We start from the raw sequence: 17888 nt of genomic DNA on the forward strand, positions 1-17888 counted from the left end.
TTATTGCAATTTTGTAGTTTTTTGGTTCATTTACATTCGATAATGCAAAAGCTATTCATTTTTCAAATGTGATTGCATTTAGTTGAAATATTTAAACGTTCAACAGATATTAAAATAACTTTTTCTCCCCAATATATTGTTATAATAATTTGTTTAAGATGTACTGTCATTATTTTATGTAGAAAAGGTTAATTTGGTGTTCAAAAAGTCTTAAAAACGATCAGGGTCGTCTTATATTCGGGTCAATACGATAATCTCGCCATCCGTCTGATTTCGACATGCTTTTTCGACCCAAACGTTTGGTAGATGTCGGCTTTATAGCGTCGCTTTGCGGTAAATTGAGGCGGACGTTTGGTGCCCTGGAAGCTGTATCCATGGCGACAAAGCCAATTACTTGCGACGGAGGAATTAGCGTGGGGAAGGCTGCTTTTGTGATTATCATCCGCCTACTCTTTCCTCTTTTGTGGCCTCTCTTGGTCGCCTCCACCTTCCTTTAATAACTCCCTCCGTCTCCCAGTGTTTTGGATAACCCGCATTTATTCAAGTCACCCTCCACTCAAGTGGTCATTTCCACCCTGGCAGGGCTTTTTAAATCATATATTTTTCAATTTTCTCCACAAAAAATATGCCGCAAATGAATAAATAATTCATAATACATGCATTCATTGAGGGTTAGATTGTTTGCTCATTTTTTTGTGCTTTTTTTCCCTGGGTACTCCCACATCCCAAAAACATGCTAGTTAAGCTAATTGTACTCTGTTCAGGTTGTCTCTCCCCTTGCCTGGTAGTTAACTGGGTGTTCCAGCACCCCACGCGACCCTTCAGAAAACGAATGAAAATATATGTATATTTATAAATATGTATGTATATATCTTTTTTTCAGCAACACACTTTGTTTATCTATTCATTTATCTTCTATTTATTTATATATTTACTTATTTACATATTTATTTATTACCTATTTATTTATTTATATATATATACATATTTATTAGTTTATTACCTATTTATTTATTTGTTCATTAGTTTATTTATTTATTACCTAGTTTTGTTATTTATATATGTATTTATTTGTCAATTTGTTTATCACTAATTTATTTATATATATTTATTTATTACTTAATTTATTTATTACCTATTTTTGTTATTTTATAGATTTATTTATTTGTTAATTTATTTATTACATATTTATTTATTTATGTATTTGTAAATTTATTTATTTAGTACCTATTTTGTTATTTATATATTTGTTAATTTATTTACTACCTATTTATTTATATATTTATTTATTTATTTGTTAATTTATTTATTTATTACCTATTCATTTATGTGTATGATGTCTTTTGCTGTGTCTGTATTCTCATTTACTGTGACAATGAAATTTTCGAAATACGGGATGAATAAAGTTATTTAATCTAAAAACTAGGGTGATCCTAATGTTACCCTTGTGTATAGTCATCTGTATAGTACTCCTTTTTTTTCTATACAACACACGCGAGTATAAGTCGTCAAGAATACGCAATGACAAAGAAAAAATGATACTTCCATATTTCCACCTTGCTCTCTATTCTATTGCTTGCCCAGTAAAGATCTCCTAGGTTTTATCGTTGTTGTTTTTTACAAAATATGAATGTTGTGCCGCCTACGCAGGGTGCAGGTTGAGTTCTACGTCAACGAAAACACCTTCAAAGAGAGACTGAAGCTTTTCTTCATCAAAAACCAAAGGTCAAGTAAGTCACATCCCGTTAATCACGTCGCGACAAACAAAAAACAAAAGAGCGTTTGTCTTTTTTTTTTTTTTGGGCGACCTTTTCCAGGCTTGAGGATCCGCCTGTTCAACTTCTCCTTGAAGATCCTCACCTGCGTCCTTTACATCGTGAGAGTCAGTCTTCACGACCCCATGCAGACCAACGCCAACCCTTGGTCAGACCCTCGTAATTTAAAAAATGGAATGGTCGCCCATGAAATAATCCCATGTTTTTTTTTTTTTGTAACGACAGCGCAATCATCCGGAATTCCAGCTGGCCAAATTCGGGGGGAGAATCTCCAGAAATCAACTGGTACGTTCCCCTCGGTGACCGGTCCCCAATTTGAATTTTCCCCGTTTTGTTCAATTTGAAAAACTTTATTGTTCTTGTGGGGAGAATCAGTGTGTTATATTAAAATCACTGAAACAAACTACATACTGTTTTGGCCTGAATATAAGACGATGTTTTTTTTTTTCATTGTAATTAGATGGCGATGATAGCCAATCGGTAAACAAATAACCTTAAAGTTCCACAAAAGCCACCTAGAAATGGCCCAAAATTTGTAGAAAGTGGCAAATAAACCCAGAAATTCACCCAAAAAATTATAGGAATCGATCTAAAAGTGCCCTAAAATTGAATTGAATTGTGCATGGGTTTTCCCTGGGTACTCCAATTTACTTAAACTGGCTGTAAATGCTCATATTTCAGTGCCATTGACGGCACCAGATGTCCAATCCATTTTGAATGAAAAAACGTCTTGTAGTCCAATAATCGTCTTTTTTATTTATTTTTTTTAAACAGGAAATTAATTTTCTGGGTCACCAGACCAGATCCATTGTGGGGTATCCAGGTGAGTGTTTTAAAAAATATATGATTTTTTTTTGGGCAAAAAAATGTTAATGAAAGTTGCGTTTTGTTATTATTCTCATTTTTTTAGGTTACAGTGGCTTTAATCAGTTTTTGGGAGACTATGCTAATCACATATCTCAGCTACAAGGTACAAACAACAATACATTTCCGTCCTTTATCAAATACCGCCATTTTTGTAACCCAAATTTGTTCCATTTGTAAACCAGGGCAACATTTGGGAGCAAATATTCCAGATATCCTTCATATTGGAGATGATCAACACCGTGCCATTTATTATCACCGTAAGTTAGGAACACTAAATTAGCTCTTTAGCATTAGCTAGTTTTTTTTGTGAGACTTATATGCGACCTCTCTGTTTTTCCCATAGATTTTCTGGCCTCCTTTACGCAACATATTTGTCCCTGTTTTTCTAAACTGCTGGCTAGCCAAAGGAGCCCTGGAAAACATGATCGTAAGTACGTCAGCTGAGATAGTCTCCAGCACCCCCAGCGACCCTCCTCCTCCCACATTCCAAAAAAACATGCTAACTAGGCTAATTGTACGTTAAATAGCCCCTAGCCATGAGTGATTGTTTTTTCTAGAAGTCATCAAAGATATTCTCCGGCACCCCCCGCGACCCTCATGAGGATAAAGTGGTTCAGAAAATGAATTTTTTTTTTCAACTGCCAAAGAAATAGCATGGAGTTTATTGGCTATTGTGCTCCCACTAAATAATATATTTATTTGCAAAAGGAGCTTCAAATAGGTGGCCAGATGGTTTGCGGGCAATCTGCCGCCAAGCGGAACTGCGGGACAGGTGGCGCTTTCACGCCACAACACTTTCCAATCAAATTTACATGAAAATAAAGACATATAGTTGCTATATACCAGTGGCGGTCTGGGCATTTTCTCATAGGGCCTTCAACCAATCAATCCAACCCTCAAAAACTATTTCATGGCTATAAAACCTCTACTGCAGCTACAGCTGCAACAATAATCAATAAAGCAATGCACAAAAATAGGGTCAAATCCACTTCCTAGCAGCATTTCATGATTAAATACAAATACTAGAGCTTTTTAGTAAACAGAACTAGAGTATCATTTCCCCGGGAATAAGACAGTGATGGCCGTCAATGGCAAAAACGACAAAAAATTGCACTAAAATGGGGTAAAATCCACTTCCTAGCAGCATTTAGTGATTAAATACAAACACTGGAGCTTAATTACAAACACTGGAGCTTTTTAGATATCAGAACCGGGCCCAAAATTGAAATATTATTTAGAAATATAGCCATATTTTACTCACCCAAAATCCTTTTGAACTGTTGACAATATCCATCTTTTCTTTCTTCCTTCTTTGCTATCGTCATCCAAGCTAATGCTGAAAGTCAAGCCTGTCCTGCCGTATTTCTGGCATAGTCTGTCTTAAAAATGGCTTTTAATCACAGTTTGCTAGCTTACTGGTAGTTAGCGCACTGAAAGTTGTAGACACAGCCTTTTCCCAGCTGTAAAAGGCTTGCTAGCTTCAGAGTTGACTGCCCTTTCTTAATAGTGTCCATTTTTTGTGTGAAAAAGTCAGTCTGGAATATAGCTTGATGAGCAAATCTGCAACCAAATCCCTTTGTTTTCCTCTGGCGGCCATTTTGGGTGGAGTTTGCTATCTCTGGCTGGCTCACTTTGGCTTTGCTCCGCCTACTCTACTCACTAGCCAATCATAGTTGGTGAAAGCGATGACGTATCCGCACACCTGCGAAAAGGAGCAGAGTCTGATTGTGAAGGCCTTAAAGCAGATTTCTGACCTTGACAACAAATAATGGCTGAAATGTGATTGGTTAAATACTTCAATATGAAACACACACTTTTTTTTAAATAAATGGATTAAAAGAACCGGATTAAAAGCCCTTTATAGTCCGTTTTTATAGATCTAAAATAATGTTGATTTTAGCTTTTTTTATTTTTTTTTATTTTTAGATTTTACAAAATTATTTTTAGACTAAAAACACAAAAAATGATTAAAAATTGACAATGATTGATTTAAAAGGGGGAAAATCAGGACATTTAATATACATCTATACTTTTCATTTGAATTTGATCCTAAAACAGAAAGTCGGCACTCATGATTGACTTACCTGGGCCAAACAAAATGATGCGGCGGGCCATATTTGGCCCTCGGGCCGCCACTTTGACACATAGGTATTGATGGACCAAATATAATATATGATTGAGATATTTCTTAGGCCAGCAGAGAAGGCATTGAAGGCCCTATATAGTGAGTTGTTGTGTCCCGTTCCCAGAACGACTTCCACCGGGCCATCCAGAGGACCCACTCGGCCATGTTCAACCAAGTGGTCATCCTCATCTGCACTTTACTGTGTCTGGTTTTCACCGGGTAAGCCCGCCCGCCGCTGGAATCGGCGCCCTCGGCAGCAGACTTGGCAATTTGGCGCTTGGGTCCGCAGGGCTTGCGGGATCCAGCACTTGGAGAGGGCCGGGAAGAACCTGAGCCTCTTCGACTCCTTCTACTTCTGCATCGTGACCTTCTCCACGGTGGGCTACGGAGACGTGACGCCGCAGATCTGGCCCTCGCAGCTCCTGGTGGTCATCCTCATCTGTGTGGCCCTGGTGGTGCTCCCTCTGCAGGTAGTTTTGAGAATATTTGGCGATGGCGCTTCGTGAGCTAAGCTAATAAAATGCTACATAAGTATAATGTGAAATAATCATACGTGAATAGACTATTTCGACTATATAAATTGGTGGAATAGTGGTTAGCATGTCCGCCTCACAGTTTTGAGGTCAAGGGTTTGATCCCAAGTGAGTCTTCATTGTGTGCGAATACCATTTTCTCCCCTGGCTTGTGTGGTTTTCCTCTGGGTACTTTGATTTTTCTCCCACATCCCCAAAACATGCATGCTAACCCCTTCTTCCTGGTGTGGGTTTTCTTTGGGTTTCCTCCTATATCCCCAAAATATGCTAGGCTAATTTTAAGCTACACTGTTCTTAACATAGTTTTTCTCCGGGTACTCCAGTTTCCTCCCACATCCCCAAAACATACATGCTAGGCTAACTGTAAGCTAAATTCCCCTGGCTATGATTATATTCCCCCTCCTCATGCCCATAGTTATCTGGCTCCAGCACCCCCCCTTGTGATCCTTGTGAGGATTCCCATTTTCCTTTGTTTTAGTTCGAAGAGTTGGCCTACCTGTGGATGGAGAGACAGAAACTGGGCGGAAACTACAGTCGCCACCGAGCACAGACGGAGAAACACGTGGTTTTGTGCGTCAGCTCGCTGAAGATAGACCTGCTCATGGACTTCCTCAACGAGTTCTACGCGCACCCCAGGTTGCAGGTGGGGCGTGGCTTACAGACAGAGCGCACCCGCACAAAAAGGTCGCCCAAACAAACGCCGCCTTTCCCCGTCCGGCAGGATTATTACGTGGTGATCCTGTGCCCGACGGACATCGATATCCAGGTTCGGCGAATCCTTCAAATTCCTCTCTGGTCTCAGAGGGTCATCTACCTTCAAGGCTCGGCGCTCAAAGACCAGGACCTGATGAGGGCCAAGTCAGTCACCTATTTGGGGACGGATTTACGTGATTGATTTGTCAATGACGGGCTGGGAATCGTGAAGAAATGTTCCGATAAGTATTTGACGGCTGCTTTTAAACTGGGTGGTGTGAAAGGTACGGCACGTGGGCCGGCAGTGGCCCGCTAGGGGGACCGATAAGGCCCCAAGCGAGGTCATTCTGCCTGATGCGCATTCATACTGTATGTAAAGACATCCCTGGTTTAGAAGATGCTAAAAGACACCACACTTATTTATAATAATCCGTTTTAATTGATTCCGCCCCCCCAAAAAATAAAAATAAAAAACATAACATACTGTCTTATATCTTGACCTTCTTTAGAATGGACGACGCCGAGGCATGTTTCATCTTAAGCAGTCGGAACGAGGGCGACAGAACTGCTGCAGTACGTGACACCGCCACCGGGTAGAGCCATCCAGTTTAATGCCCGTCTAATATTTGGTCAATATTCTATTTTTCAGGATCATCAGACTATTTTGAGGGCTTGGGCAGCAAAGGACTTTGCTCCGAATTGTCCACTTTATGTCCAAATTCTTAAGCCAGAGAACAAATTTCATGTTAAATTTGCAGGTACTGTATTTTCTGGACTATAAGCCGCACTATGTTTTCATCGTTTGCTGGGCCTTTGACTAGTCAATTTCTTTACAGATCACGTGGTATGCGAAGAGGAGTTCAAGTACGCCATGTTGGCATTGAACTGCGTATGTCCCGCCATGTCCACCTTAGTGACTCTCCTCGTCCACACGTCTAGAGGACAGTAAGTTAGCGTTCTTCAATGGCGGCCATCTTGTTTACAAATGTATCAAAGTAAAACAAAATAACGAAATCAAAATTGATTAGAAATAACAAATGAGCACTGTTTGAGTGATTAACTCTCTCTAGTGGTCAAACGCCAAACTGCAAACTTCTTTTATGGGCCGTATTAAACTATCATTTGATCATTCGCTGTGGGCCAATAAAAATGCTTGTTGTGTTGTGTTTGCAGGGAAGGCCAGTTGTCCCCGGAGCAGTGGCAAAGGATGTACGGCCGTTGCTCCGGTAACGAAGTCTACCACATCCGATTGTGCGACAGCAAGTTTTTCGGAGAGTACGACGGAAAGAGCTTCACATACGCCTCCTTTCATGCTCATAAGAAGTAAGCCACGCCTTCTCCCAAATGCTCCTGACCTATTTAGTTTATCTTCTTGAACAATAATAAGCCCACACATTTGCAAAACTGTTCTTTGGACCATCATAATAAGACAAAAATACCTCTATTATTACATATTATGTCATTTTTTTGTCCTGGTCAGAAAAAAAACAGCTAACGTTTCGATTCGGTTGGCAAGTGGACGGAGCGTCGGCCTCGCAGTTGTGAGATTTGTGTTTGGCTGACATTCAGAAGGGTTGCGAGGGGTGCTGGAGCCTATCCCAGCAGACTCCGGGCATCAGGCAGGGGACAATTACTCATAGCTAGGGACAAATTAGCCAACAATTAGCCTAGCATTGGTGTTTCCGGAAAGTGGGCGGAAACCGGAGTACCCATAAAAAAGCCACGCAGGCCTGGGGTGAACATGCATAAATTTGGAACCCACCTAGGATTGAAACCTCAATCTCAGAACTGTCAGGCCGACACACTAACCACTTGTCCACCCCTAATGATAACACTTTGGGGGCGGGACTAAAAAAATAAACCCTAAAATCCTGACCCTTGACCTCCAACGGGCAGGTACGGGGTGTGCCTGATCGGCGTCAAACGGGAAGACAACAAGAGCATCCTATTGAACCCCGGTCCGCGTCACATCATGGCCGCTGCGGACACCTGCTACTACATCAACATCACCAAAGAGGAGAACTCGGCCTTCATCTTCAAACAGGAAGAGAAGCACAACAAGAACTTGTCTCTTTCCGGTCTCTACGACGCCCCCTCCAGGCTGCCCGTGCATAGCATCATCGCCAGCATGGGTGAGTTTTTTTCTGCCCAGTCCCGACGTGAACGAGTGGTCGTCATCCATGTGCCCTCGTCCTTAGGCACGGTGGCCTTTGACCTCCAGAACCCGGACCCCCCCGAGGACAGCAGCAAACTAGCCCCGCCCACGGAGAACGGCGCCGGGAGCCGGCGTCCAAGCATCGCGCCGGTCTTGGAGATCGCCGACTCTTGCGCCATCCTGCCGTGCGACCTCCTCAGCGACCAGTCGGAGGACGAGACCAACCCGTCGGACGAGGAAGGCTCCGTCGGCTCGGAGTGAGCGACCAGACGGACGGCCCTCCCACGCGTAACGCCGAAAAAAAGGGGGCAAACCACAATGTTTGTGTCCCTTCCCGGGCAGCTTTGTGAAGGGCTACCCCCCCAACTCCCCCTACATCGGCAGCTCTCCGACGTTGTGCCACCTCCTCCCGCAGAAAGCGCCATTTTGTTGCCTGCGCTTGGACAAGGTGAGCGAATTTGGGTCGACTTTGGGGCGACTTCCGGGCGTAAACGTCGCCCTCCTTTCTGGCAGGGCTGCACGCACAACAGCTTCGAAGACGCCAAGGCCTACGGTTTCAAGAACAAGCTGATCATCGTGTCGGCCGAGACGGCGGGGAACGGTCTGTACAACTTCATCGTGCCGCTGCGGGCGTACTACCGGCCCAGGAAGGAGCTCAACCCCATCGTGCTCCTGCTGGACTACAAGTGAGTCGCCACGGATGCAGTGGGACTACATCCTTGGTTGCCGGCTTGGTCCCAGAGGTGCTCCTTTTGTTTTTTCCCTGCAGGCCAGATAACCACTTCTTGGAGGCCATCTGCTGCTTCCCCATGGTCTACTTCATGGAGGGCACCATCGATAAGTACGCCAGGGCGTCGCCGTCCCACCTCAAAAGGCACTCGCCGTAGGGTTAACCCTAATCTCAGCTCCATCCACTGGATGAATAACACAACCCCCTACTACCATATCTTCATCTTGTGGAGATGTAACACAATCTCTTTTTATGACTAATATCCCTACCACCACTACTATTACTAAAACTGCCACTACTGCTACCACTACTACTATAACTGCCAATACTGCTACTACCACCACTACCACTACCACCACTAATACTGCCACTACTACTACTTCCACTATTACTACTACCACTACTACTACTTCCACTATTACTACTACCACTACTACTACCACCACTATTACTACCACCACTATTACTACTACCACTATTACTACCACCACTACTACCACTACTACCACTGCTACCACAACTACCACTACTAAAACTGCCTATAGTACTATTGCTAACACCACCACCACTACTAACACCACCACCACTATTAACACCACTACTACTACTACTACTACTACTACTAACACCACCATTGCTACCACCACTAAAACTGCTGATACTACTACTACTAACACCACCATCACTACCACCACTACTACCACTAATACTGCCACTACTACCACCACTACTACCACCACTACTACTACTATTACCACTTCTACTATTACCACCACCACTACTACTACTACTACTACTACTAGGAAATCATCATTTTCGAATGTCCAATTGTCAAATTCCTCTGTGTCCAAAGCTGTGGAAATCGTTTTTGAATCAAGAAATGTCTAGAGCTTTAGAGTCTTTCGTCACCCCGTTACGCCTCTGACGTCCTTTGACTGACGCAGCTTGGACAACCTGCTGCAGTGCGGAATCATCTACGCCGACAATTTAGTGGTGGTGGACAAGGAGAGCACCATGAGCGCCGAAGAGGACTACATGGCCGACGCCAAGACCATCGTCAACGTCCAGACCATGTTCAGGTCGGTGACGGGGAGGGACGGGGGCGTCTCCTCACGGTCCGTTATCTGAACCTTTTTGGATTGGACGCCGTCGCTCAGACTGTTCCCCAGCCTCAGCATCATCACCGAGCTCACTCATCCGTCCAACATGAGGTTCATGCAGTTCCGAGCCAAGGACTGCTACTCGCTCGCTCTTTCCAAACTGGAAAAGGTCAGGCCACGCCCCCTCCACATCCAGAAACTTGGAACGCCCTCTCATTTGTTTTGTTTGTTTTGTTTTTCCAGATAGAACGAGACAAGGGCTCCAATCTGGCCTTCATGTTTCGCCTCCCATTCGCCGCCGGCCGCGTCTTCAGCATCAGCATGCTGGATACGCTGCTCTACCAGGTGATACCACCAGGGGGCGGGACAAGCCGACAGGTCAAACTCCAATTCCAGCCGATAAGATCACATTTTCTTGCCTTTGACAGTCTTTCGTGAAGGACTACATGATCGTCATCGCCAGGCTTCTTCTGGGTTTGGACACCACGCCCGGTTCTGGCTATTTGTGCGTGGTAAGTACGACCACGTCGGAGGAGGACGGCGTTCTCTCCGGGTTCCCTGCCTTGACACGCCCAATTTCCCCCAGATGAAGATCACAGAGGAGGACCTGTGGATTCGAACCTACGGCAGACTGTTCCAAAAACTGTGTTCCTCCAGCGCCGAGATCCCCATGGGGATCTACCGCACCGAGTCGCACGTCTTCGCCACGTCCGAGGCGAGTGGCTTGACATTTTGAGAGCTAACGTTTGCTATGGCTGTCATTTTTGATTTATTTATTATTATTTTTTAATGATTTGCTTTTGCTTGGAACGCATCCATTCTTTCTTTCCCTTTTGTTTGGGTGTGCGTTTGTCCTTCTCGTCTTTTCAGAGCAAGGACAGCTATGTTCAGGTAAGATTGGCTCCAGAATTTACAGTTACAAAATCTGAAAATTGTCTTTACCCACTAGGACAAGGGTGTCAGACCCAGTTTAGATATAATATTTACATTGTTTTTTTGATAAATGGATCAAAAGAACTGGATTAAAATCCCCGAATATTCCGTATTTTATAGATCTAAAACAATGTTTATTGTAGCTTTTTAAAATATATTTTTAGATTTTACAAAACGATTTTTGACCTAAAAACACCCCAAAAAATTGATAAAAATTGCAATTATTGATTGAAAATGGGGAAAATCAAGAAATTGAATGTACATTTATACTCCTCGTTTGAATTTGATCCTAAAACAGAAAGTCGCCACTCATCATTGACTTGCCTGGACCGCACAAAATGATGCGGCGGGCCACATTTGGCCCCCGGCCCGCCACTTTGACACCGGTGCACTAGGAAATATGATTTTTGACATCCCCTATATCGCCTATATCACCCCGTTCTCCCCGAGACGCACGCTTTGCGAAACCCCGCCCACTCGCCTGAATTTTTGACATGTCCTCTCTCCATCTCAGTCTCAGGTGTCCATCAACGTGGAGGAGGATCGTCGCGAGCGCAAGGAGTCGTGGAAAGAGAAGAACACGGAGCCGTCGGAGCGCCCCCTGCTGAGGAAGAAGAGCATGCAGTGGGCGCGCAGGCTGAGCCGAAAGAGCGTCGGCGGCGGAAAGCCGTCCAGCCGGGCCGAGCGCATCTCGCAACAGCGTCTGGACCTGTACCGCCGCTCCGAACGCCAGGAGCTGTCTGAGCTGGTCAAAAACCGCATGAAGCACTTGGGCCTGCCCACTGTCGGATACGGTCAGTACAAGCCACGCCCACTAGAAGGGAATACATTATTCCTCCATTCCATCACCGGATTGGGTTTTTGGCTGGGTGCGTTCCATCAACAACACTTTGCTCCATTTCCATTGGCTCATTCACTACGGCCATCAATGGGAGTTCAAAAGTAACAAAAAGTCATCCAGAAAAGTCCAAAAATCCTTAGAACGTGACCAACGAACTTGGAAACGACCCATATGTACCAGAAGTGACCCTAAAATACAGGTGTCAAAGTGGCGGCCCGGGGGCCAAATTTGGTCCTCCGCTTCATTTTGTGCGGCCCGGGAAAGTCAATCATGACTTTCTGTTTTTTAGGATCAAATTAAAATGATAGATATAGATGTATAATATATTTCCTGATTTTTTTTTCCTTTTTTAAAATCAATAATTGCACATTTTTTCATCTATTTTTCTGTGTTTTTAGATCAAAAATCATTTTGTGAAATCTAAAAATACATTTTCAAAAAGCAAAAAAAATATTGTGTTGGATCTATAAAAATCGGAATATTCAGGGATTTTAATCCCGTTCTTTTAATCCATCTATGAAAAATAAAATGTATAAATATTCTATCTAAAATGGTCCGGTTGACGTTAAAGCGGCCCACGAACAAACCCGAATCTTTTTAGGCCCCTCCCCTTGCTCATTCTACACACCCCAACGCATGGCATCCTTCCTTCCCTTCATTTATTTTTGCATCATCTCCATTTTTCCACCTTTCTTGCAGTCAAAAGGCGCTCGGCTGATTTTTGCTACCTTTTTTTTCTCTCTTTCTCTGCCGCTTCCTTTGCCCCGCCCCCTTTTTTTGTCCCCTCCCCAGAGGACGTTTCGAACCTGACCGCGAGCGACGTGATGAATCGAGTCAATCTGGGATATTTGCAAGGTAACGTCCGAGTGAGCGCCTGGGCCTAACGGCCTAAGGATCCGCCCCCTTTTCGCCCCTCATTGGCCGACGTCCCACTAGTCCACGTCCAGCCAATCGAGTTAACCGTGAATACTATATATACCGTTACTCAGAGTTGCAGGACGTATCAGAGCAGCCGTTTACGGACGGGAAGCGGCCGTCAGGTTAGCCGCTCCATCCACTTTCCCGTACTGCATGTGTGATCTCATCCAGGTCAACAAAAAAAAAAACAATGAAAGAGCAAAAAAAGCGTCCAGTCCCGTCTGGCTTCTTGACCGGAGCAGAACGCATCGTTGTCCGTCAACGGACTCCATCTTGCCCGCATGTGATCCATTACTTATGGCATCCATCGATTTCAAACGCGTACCGTATTTTATGGGCTAAAAGTTTCCCTTTTTTTTCCTCCTGACCACTCACAGGCTGTTATATTGTTTTTAGGCTATAGTTATCTGGCACTTATTTTAACAAAGGCCAATTTAGTCTCCATTTTGTTTTATTTTTTACCATAACGCACAGATGTCAACATGGCGGCCCGGGAAAGTAAATCACGAGTGCTGACTTTCTGTTTTAGGATCTAATTCAAATGAAGAGTATAGATGTATATTTTTTTACTGATTTTCCCATTTTGAAATCAATAACTACAATATTTTTATCCATTTTTGTCCCCCCTTGCTTTAACATGTTTGTTTTTGTTCTTGACGGCTCCACTGCGACTTTTTCTCTTTATTGTTTGGTTGGTGTGACTTATAGTTAAAAAAAAACACGAAATTCGACATACATTATTCTATTTACCTTATTTTCTGCCCAAAATAGCTTCATTTATTGCTACTTACCGAGTCACAAACAGCATAGGTCTTCTTCGGCAGTTATGTGAGTCCGCCACACTGCCCTCTTGTGGCGATAATCGGAGGAGGTGCAATTGCTTAACAGACTTTTATTTTGTTTCCGTTTATTACAATAGCGTGTTTCGTGTGAAGAATTCTTTCAAACAAAGACGGCTACCTAAAGACATCGATTCATTATTTTTTTTAACATTTGCTCTCATGTAAGCCATTGCTCAAAAGTTTTGAGACACCCAAAGGTCAAGTGTCTGAAACCTTTTGACCTTCTGTGGATGACGTCATCCACACTCCACCATTAAGTTTAGACGCTTTTTGAGTCAATCCACGTGCAATCCACGCGGTGGTGTCTTTTTCCGTTCTCGCCGGCAAGATGCGTTCTGCTCCCCTTCCGTTCGCTCGCTGGCTTGTGGCTTCAGCCGCCGTCTACGTTTGGTTCCGTCTTGATGGACGCTGGATCCAGCATGTCCTTTTTTTTCGTGTGTCATGCCGTGAAAATGATGATGATGAGGATGAAGATGATGACTTGGGGCTATGGACGCCATGTGCATGTTTGATGCTACGCATGCTTGGTTGGCCCTTTTTTATGTCTGTCAGTGGCAGTGACTGAGGGCAACAAAATCATCCAAAGAGAAATTATATTCCAAAATATAGATATATATTTTACACTGGTTAAAGAGAACTTTGTAGAACAACTGCCCCTAAAAAATATCCATGTATAGTAACGCATTTTTAATGTACATATATAATAATTTGTTTTTAAGCTTATTGTTCAATGATTATTTCTGCAGGCTGTGCACCACCAGGACCAAAATTCATTTAAAAAGCACAGAAATGAACATACCAAGTCATAATATGTTAATCAAAAAATCCATCTACCCTTCATTGACTGTGTATATATCAATGTAGCATCAGACGGCGTGTCATGTGTTGGTGGCGTTGTCGCGAGGGGGGGAAAACCAGGCCCCCCTAAAGCCGAGCCACCCTTAAAAACCGTCTTTCCACAGATGAGATGAACGACCACCAGAACACGCTGTCCTACGTCCTCATCAATCCACCCCCGGACACTGTCTTGGAACTCAACGACATCGTGTAAGTAAGCGGGAAACGGACACTGGCGTTTTGCCCGCCAGCCAATGAACGCTTGTGTTTCAGGTACGTGATTCGCTCCGACCCCCTGGCGCACGTCCCCGAGGAGTCCCAGCCGGGTCAGAACCGCGGCGCCCGGAATCAGACGCGTTCGCTGCCGGAGACCAGAAACGAGACGCACCTGTGAAGAGCGCCTCGTGGTCGCCGCCGTCACGCAACAAGTAAAACCTCAGAGGGAGTGTTGTGGAAGAAAAAGTGGAGCGTGGAGTCCCCGCAACTTTTGATATTTCCCACAATCCCCCAAATCGCTGCCATTATTCCGGGAGCGCCGTTTATTTTATCGTGTTGCAGGTAGGCTAGCCGTACGCTCATAGCTGGCCAATGCTGGCGATTCGGCCGCCATTCTGAGCCAATCAGGAGTCGGGGATGAAAATGGGGCCAAATTCTGAGTGACTGCTTACTGTCCGATATTAACAAGTCATTGGAACAATATGCTAAATTCGACTCTATATATGTGTGTGTATAACATGCAAAGATACACTTGCTGGGTTTGAACCCACGATCTCTAGACTGCAAGCCCAATACACCAACCAACTGACCATCACACCGCTGTGAGATAATCACAGTCAATGTGCCAAATTTGACTATGTATGTGTGTGTATACCATTCAAAATCCACATATTGGGTTTGAACCCACAACCTCCAGACTGCAAGCCTGGCACAGTAACCACATAATCACCGGACCACAGTGAATTTTTGAAATTCTTCAAATTTGTCCCGCTAGGAACTGAAAATGTTTGCGTCAATGGTGATTGGACAGTAAGCAGCCAATCCGAATCCTGATTGGTTAAAAGAGAATAGATGCACACCTGTCCCAGAAAGTGAATCTTAAGGGAAGTCAAGTGTACGCTTCCAAATACGTTACACGAAACGTACGGGGTATTTCAAAATGACGTTTCAGGAATTGTGGCGGCCATCGAAAGGCGTACGAGTCGAGACAAGTCGCCCACTTTCGAGTGCCTTGTGTTTGAGGGTACGCTACTGGACACCCGCCACGTGGGAAATGCAACACGGACTTTGCTCGCTAGCCAACTGGTCGTCCCACCGAGGAATCGCCGTGGGATGGCGGCCAATGTTTACGGAAGTGTCGGCGCCCACGAGAACGCACACCTTTTGACAGAAAGACTTTTCCCGAGTATTTTTGGATGCGAAACTTTAAGTAACACATACCAGAAGAAAAAAAAACAGTATTATTCGTTGATTTCAAGTGTCCTCAAAGGATCTGCTCTTTGTGCCATTATTTATTTGTAAATACTTTTTTGTATCTGTTTCCACCCGTCGCCATGATAATACAATTGGACAGCGGGACGGCCAATCGGGCGACAGACGTCCATAGGGTCGGGTTTGGGGGTGCTCATTGCGTCCGTCGATAGGGGGCGCTCATCTTCGAGTGTGAATAACATAAACGACTTGTCATAGCTGTTTGCTAAGGCTTTGAGTTTGAAAACCTTCATTTTGGCGCAATTTGTTGTTAAAAATGGACCAAAATTCGGGCTAAACTAAACAACTTGTACCAGCTACTTGTTAAAGCCTCCCTTTGATTTAGAAAACCTTCTTTTTGGTGCAATTTGTTGTTAATAACGGACCAAATTTCGGGCTAACCTCAACAAGATGTCTTAGCTGCTTGTTAAGTCCTCCCTTTGATTTTAAAAAGCTTCATTTCGCGACCTCATGACCTCATAACAACTCTTCTTGAAAAGCAAAAAAAATGTGAGCACCCCTTGAATCAGTCCCTGAACCGATTGGTCATCTATCGCCATGGCAAATGAACAAGAATTCCAAATGTTTGTCCCGTCTATCGCGCAGTGTTGTGAAGCCATTTTACTTTTTGTTTTTCTTCAATTCAAAGCGAGGACGTGAAAGACGACTATTTTTGCACCCAAGGATGGAATATTCTCCAAAAAACGGCCCTTTAATCTCATCGCCGTTGTTCACTTTACGTTTTCCACCAAATGTGAACAAAAAACATGCATGGGAAGGCATTATTTTTGTATTTTAAAACCCCGGGACATATTTTAACAAGCATCTTCCCCCACGGGAGTGGAAAACCACTACAAAACCACGTGTGTTAATCTCTTCACAGTCTCTAAGGGCATGTTAATAGTACGGTATTTGCAACAAAACGCATGGTTTTTGTTTGTTTACTTTTTTCTTGGAGATGTACCAGCTTGCCAAGGAGAAGATCCCAAGCGTAAACGTTAGTCAGGCCTCATCTGTACTAAATGTGCATGTGACGGCGTCGCGCTCGCACCATCACAACGTCTGTTTTTTACTCTTTTTCTTAAGATGGCAAGGTGGTCATGAACAAATAAAAGCTGCATGCAGCCGTGACACAGTTTGTTTGTCTTTTTTTGCAGAATTTGATGCCAAACGTGGAGATGTTTCAGTCCAGGACTCCAAACTAATTCAACTATTTGATGAGTGCAGCTTATATGCGAGAAAATACGGTAACTACAGTGAGAACTAGCAGAGAATGGCCATTTTGGGAAATACATTAGACCACAGGTGTCAAAGTGGCGGCCTGGGGGCCAAATGTGGCCCGCCGCAACATTTTGTTCGGCCCGGGAAAGTCAAGCACGAGTGGCGACTTTGTGTTTTAGGATCAAATTCAAATGAAGAGTAGAGATGTTTATTAAATTTCCTGATTTTCCCCCTTTTAAATCAATAAGTAATTTTTTGATCATTTTTTGTGTTATTAGGTCAAAAATAATTTTGTAAAATCAAAAACTATATTAAAAAAGCTAAAATAAACATTGTTTTAGATCTATAAAAAACTGAATATTCTGGGCTTTTTAATCCAATTATTTTAATCCATTTATTATAAAAAAAATCTAAATATTCTATCTAAAATGGTCCACATGAAATCAAGTTGACGTTAAAACAGCCTGCAAACCAACCAGAATCTGACCCCCCTGATTTAAAGTGTGAGGCTTATATGCGAGAGAGAAAAAAAATGGTAACTGCAGTGAGGACTAACAGAGAACTACCAGTCCAGATGGACCACTAGATGTTAGTCAATGGCAGGAATGGAATTATCGGGGCCTACCTTTGACGTTATAGATGACTTCTTCAATGTTGTCCAGGATGGTCAGCAAAATGGAAAATCTGGGTTAAACAACAAAAACATGAAACTATTTCTGCCATTTTAGAAAGTACATCAAGACTTTCAAGGTGAAATTTTACGGTTATTCTGTAAGGTTACATATAATCAGATAGCACATCTAATTTTTGGAGGAATTCAAATTTAGAGTGATAAATTGAGAAAAGTATAC

General features: G+C 43.4%; 1 protein-coding gene across 8 annotated transcripts in view; it reads left to right on the forward strand.

The window, feature by feature from the left end:
- The window catches only part of kcnt1b (potassium sodium-activated channel subfamily T member 1b), a 31180-nt gene extending 14226 nt beyond the window's left edge, over positions 1-16954 (forward strand). For 3 of the 8 annotated variants that reach the window (XM_077714787.1, XM_077714789.1, XM_077714790.1), the window contains 29 exons: positions 1651-1730; positions 1818-1923; positions 2001-2060; positions 2550-2598; positions 2686-2745; positions 2825-2899; positions 2986-3069; positions 4892-4986; positions 5057-5237; positions 5779-5943; positions 6022-6158; positions 6503-6566; positions 6643-6751; positions 6830-6938; positions 7167-7316; positions 7890-8125; positions 8192-8405; positions 8491-8596; positions 8662-8834; positions 8918-8989; positions 9823-9957; positions 10036-10147; positions 10222-10323; positions 10407-10490; positions 10565-10693; positions 11426-11705; positions 12545-12607; positions 14475-14559; positions 14623-16954. In XM_077714787.1, the coding sequence (XP_077570913.1) occupies positions 1651-1730; positions 1818-1923; positions 2001-2060; positions 2550-2598; positions 2686-2745; positions 2825-2899; positions 2986-3069; positions 4892-4986; positions 5057-5237; positions 5779-5943; positions 6022-6158; positions 6503-6566; positions 6643-6751; positions 6830-6938; positions 7167-7316; positions 7890-8125; positions 8192-8405; positions 8491-8596; positions 8662-8834; positions 8918-8989; positions 9823-9957; positions 10036-10147; positions 10222-10323; positions 10407-10490; positions 10565-10693; positions 11426-11705; positions 12545-12607; positions 14475-14559; positions 14623-14743 (3436 nt within the window). In that variant the 3' untranslated portion in view covers positions 14744-16954. Of the gene's footprint in view, positions 1-1650; positions 1731-1817; positions 1924-2000; positions 2061-2549; positions 2599-2685; positions 2746-2824; positions 2900-2985; positions 3070-4891; positions 4987-5056; positions 5238-5778; positions 5944-6021; positions 6159-6502; positions 6567-6642; positions 6752-6829; positions 6939-7166; positions 7317-7889; positions 8406-8490; positions 8597-8661; positions 8835-8917; positions 8990-9822; positions 9958-10035; positions 10148-10221; positions 10324-10406; positions 10491-10564; positions 10694-10848; positions 10870-11425; positions 11706-12544; positions 12608-12741; positions 12793-14474; positions 14560-14622 lie in introns of all 8 variants that reach the window. The other 5 variants (XM_077714785.1, XM_077714783.1, XM_077714786.1 and 2 more) reach the window with 5 other exon arrangements.
- Positions 16955-17888: the final 934 nt, after the last annotated feature.

This window comes from Stigmatopora nigra, chromosome 4 (assembly GCF_051989575.1).
Source record: "Stigmatopora nigra isolate UIUO_SnigA chromosome 4, RoL_Snig_1.1, whole genome shotgun sequence".
NCBI lineage: Eukaryota > Metazoa > Chordata > Actinopteri > Syngnathiformes > Syngnathidae > Stigmatopora > Stigmatopora nigra.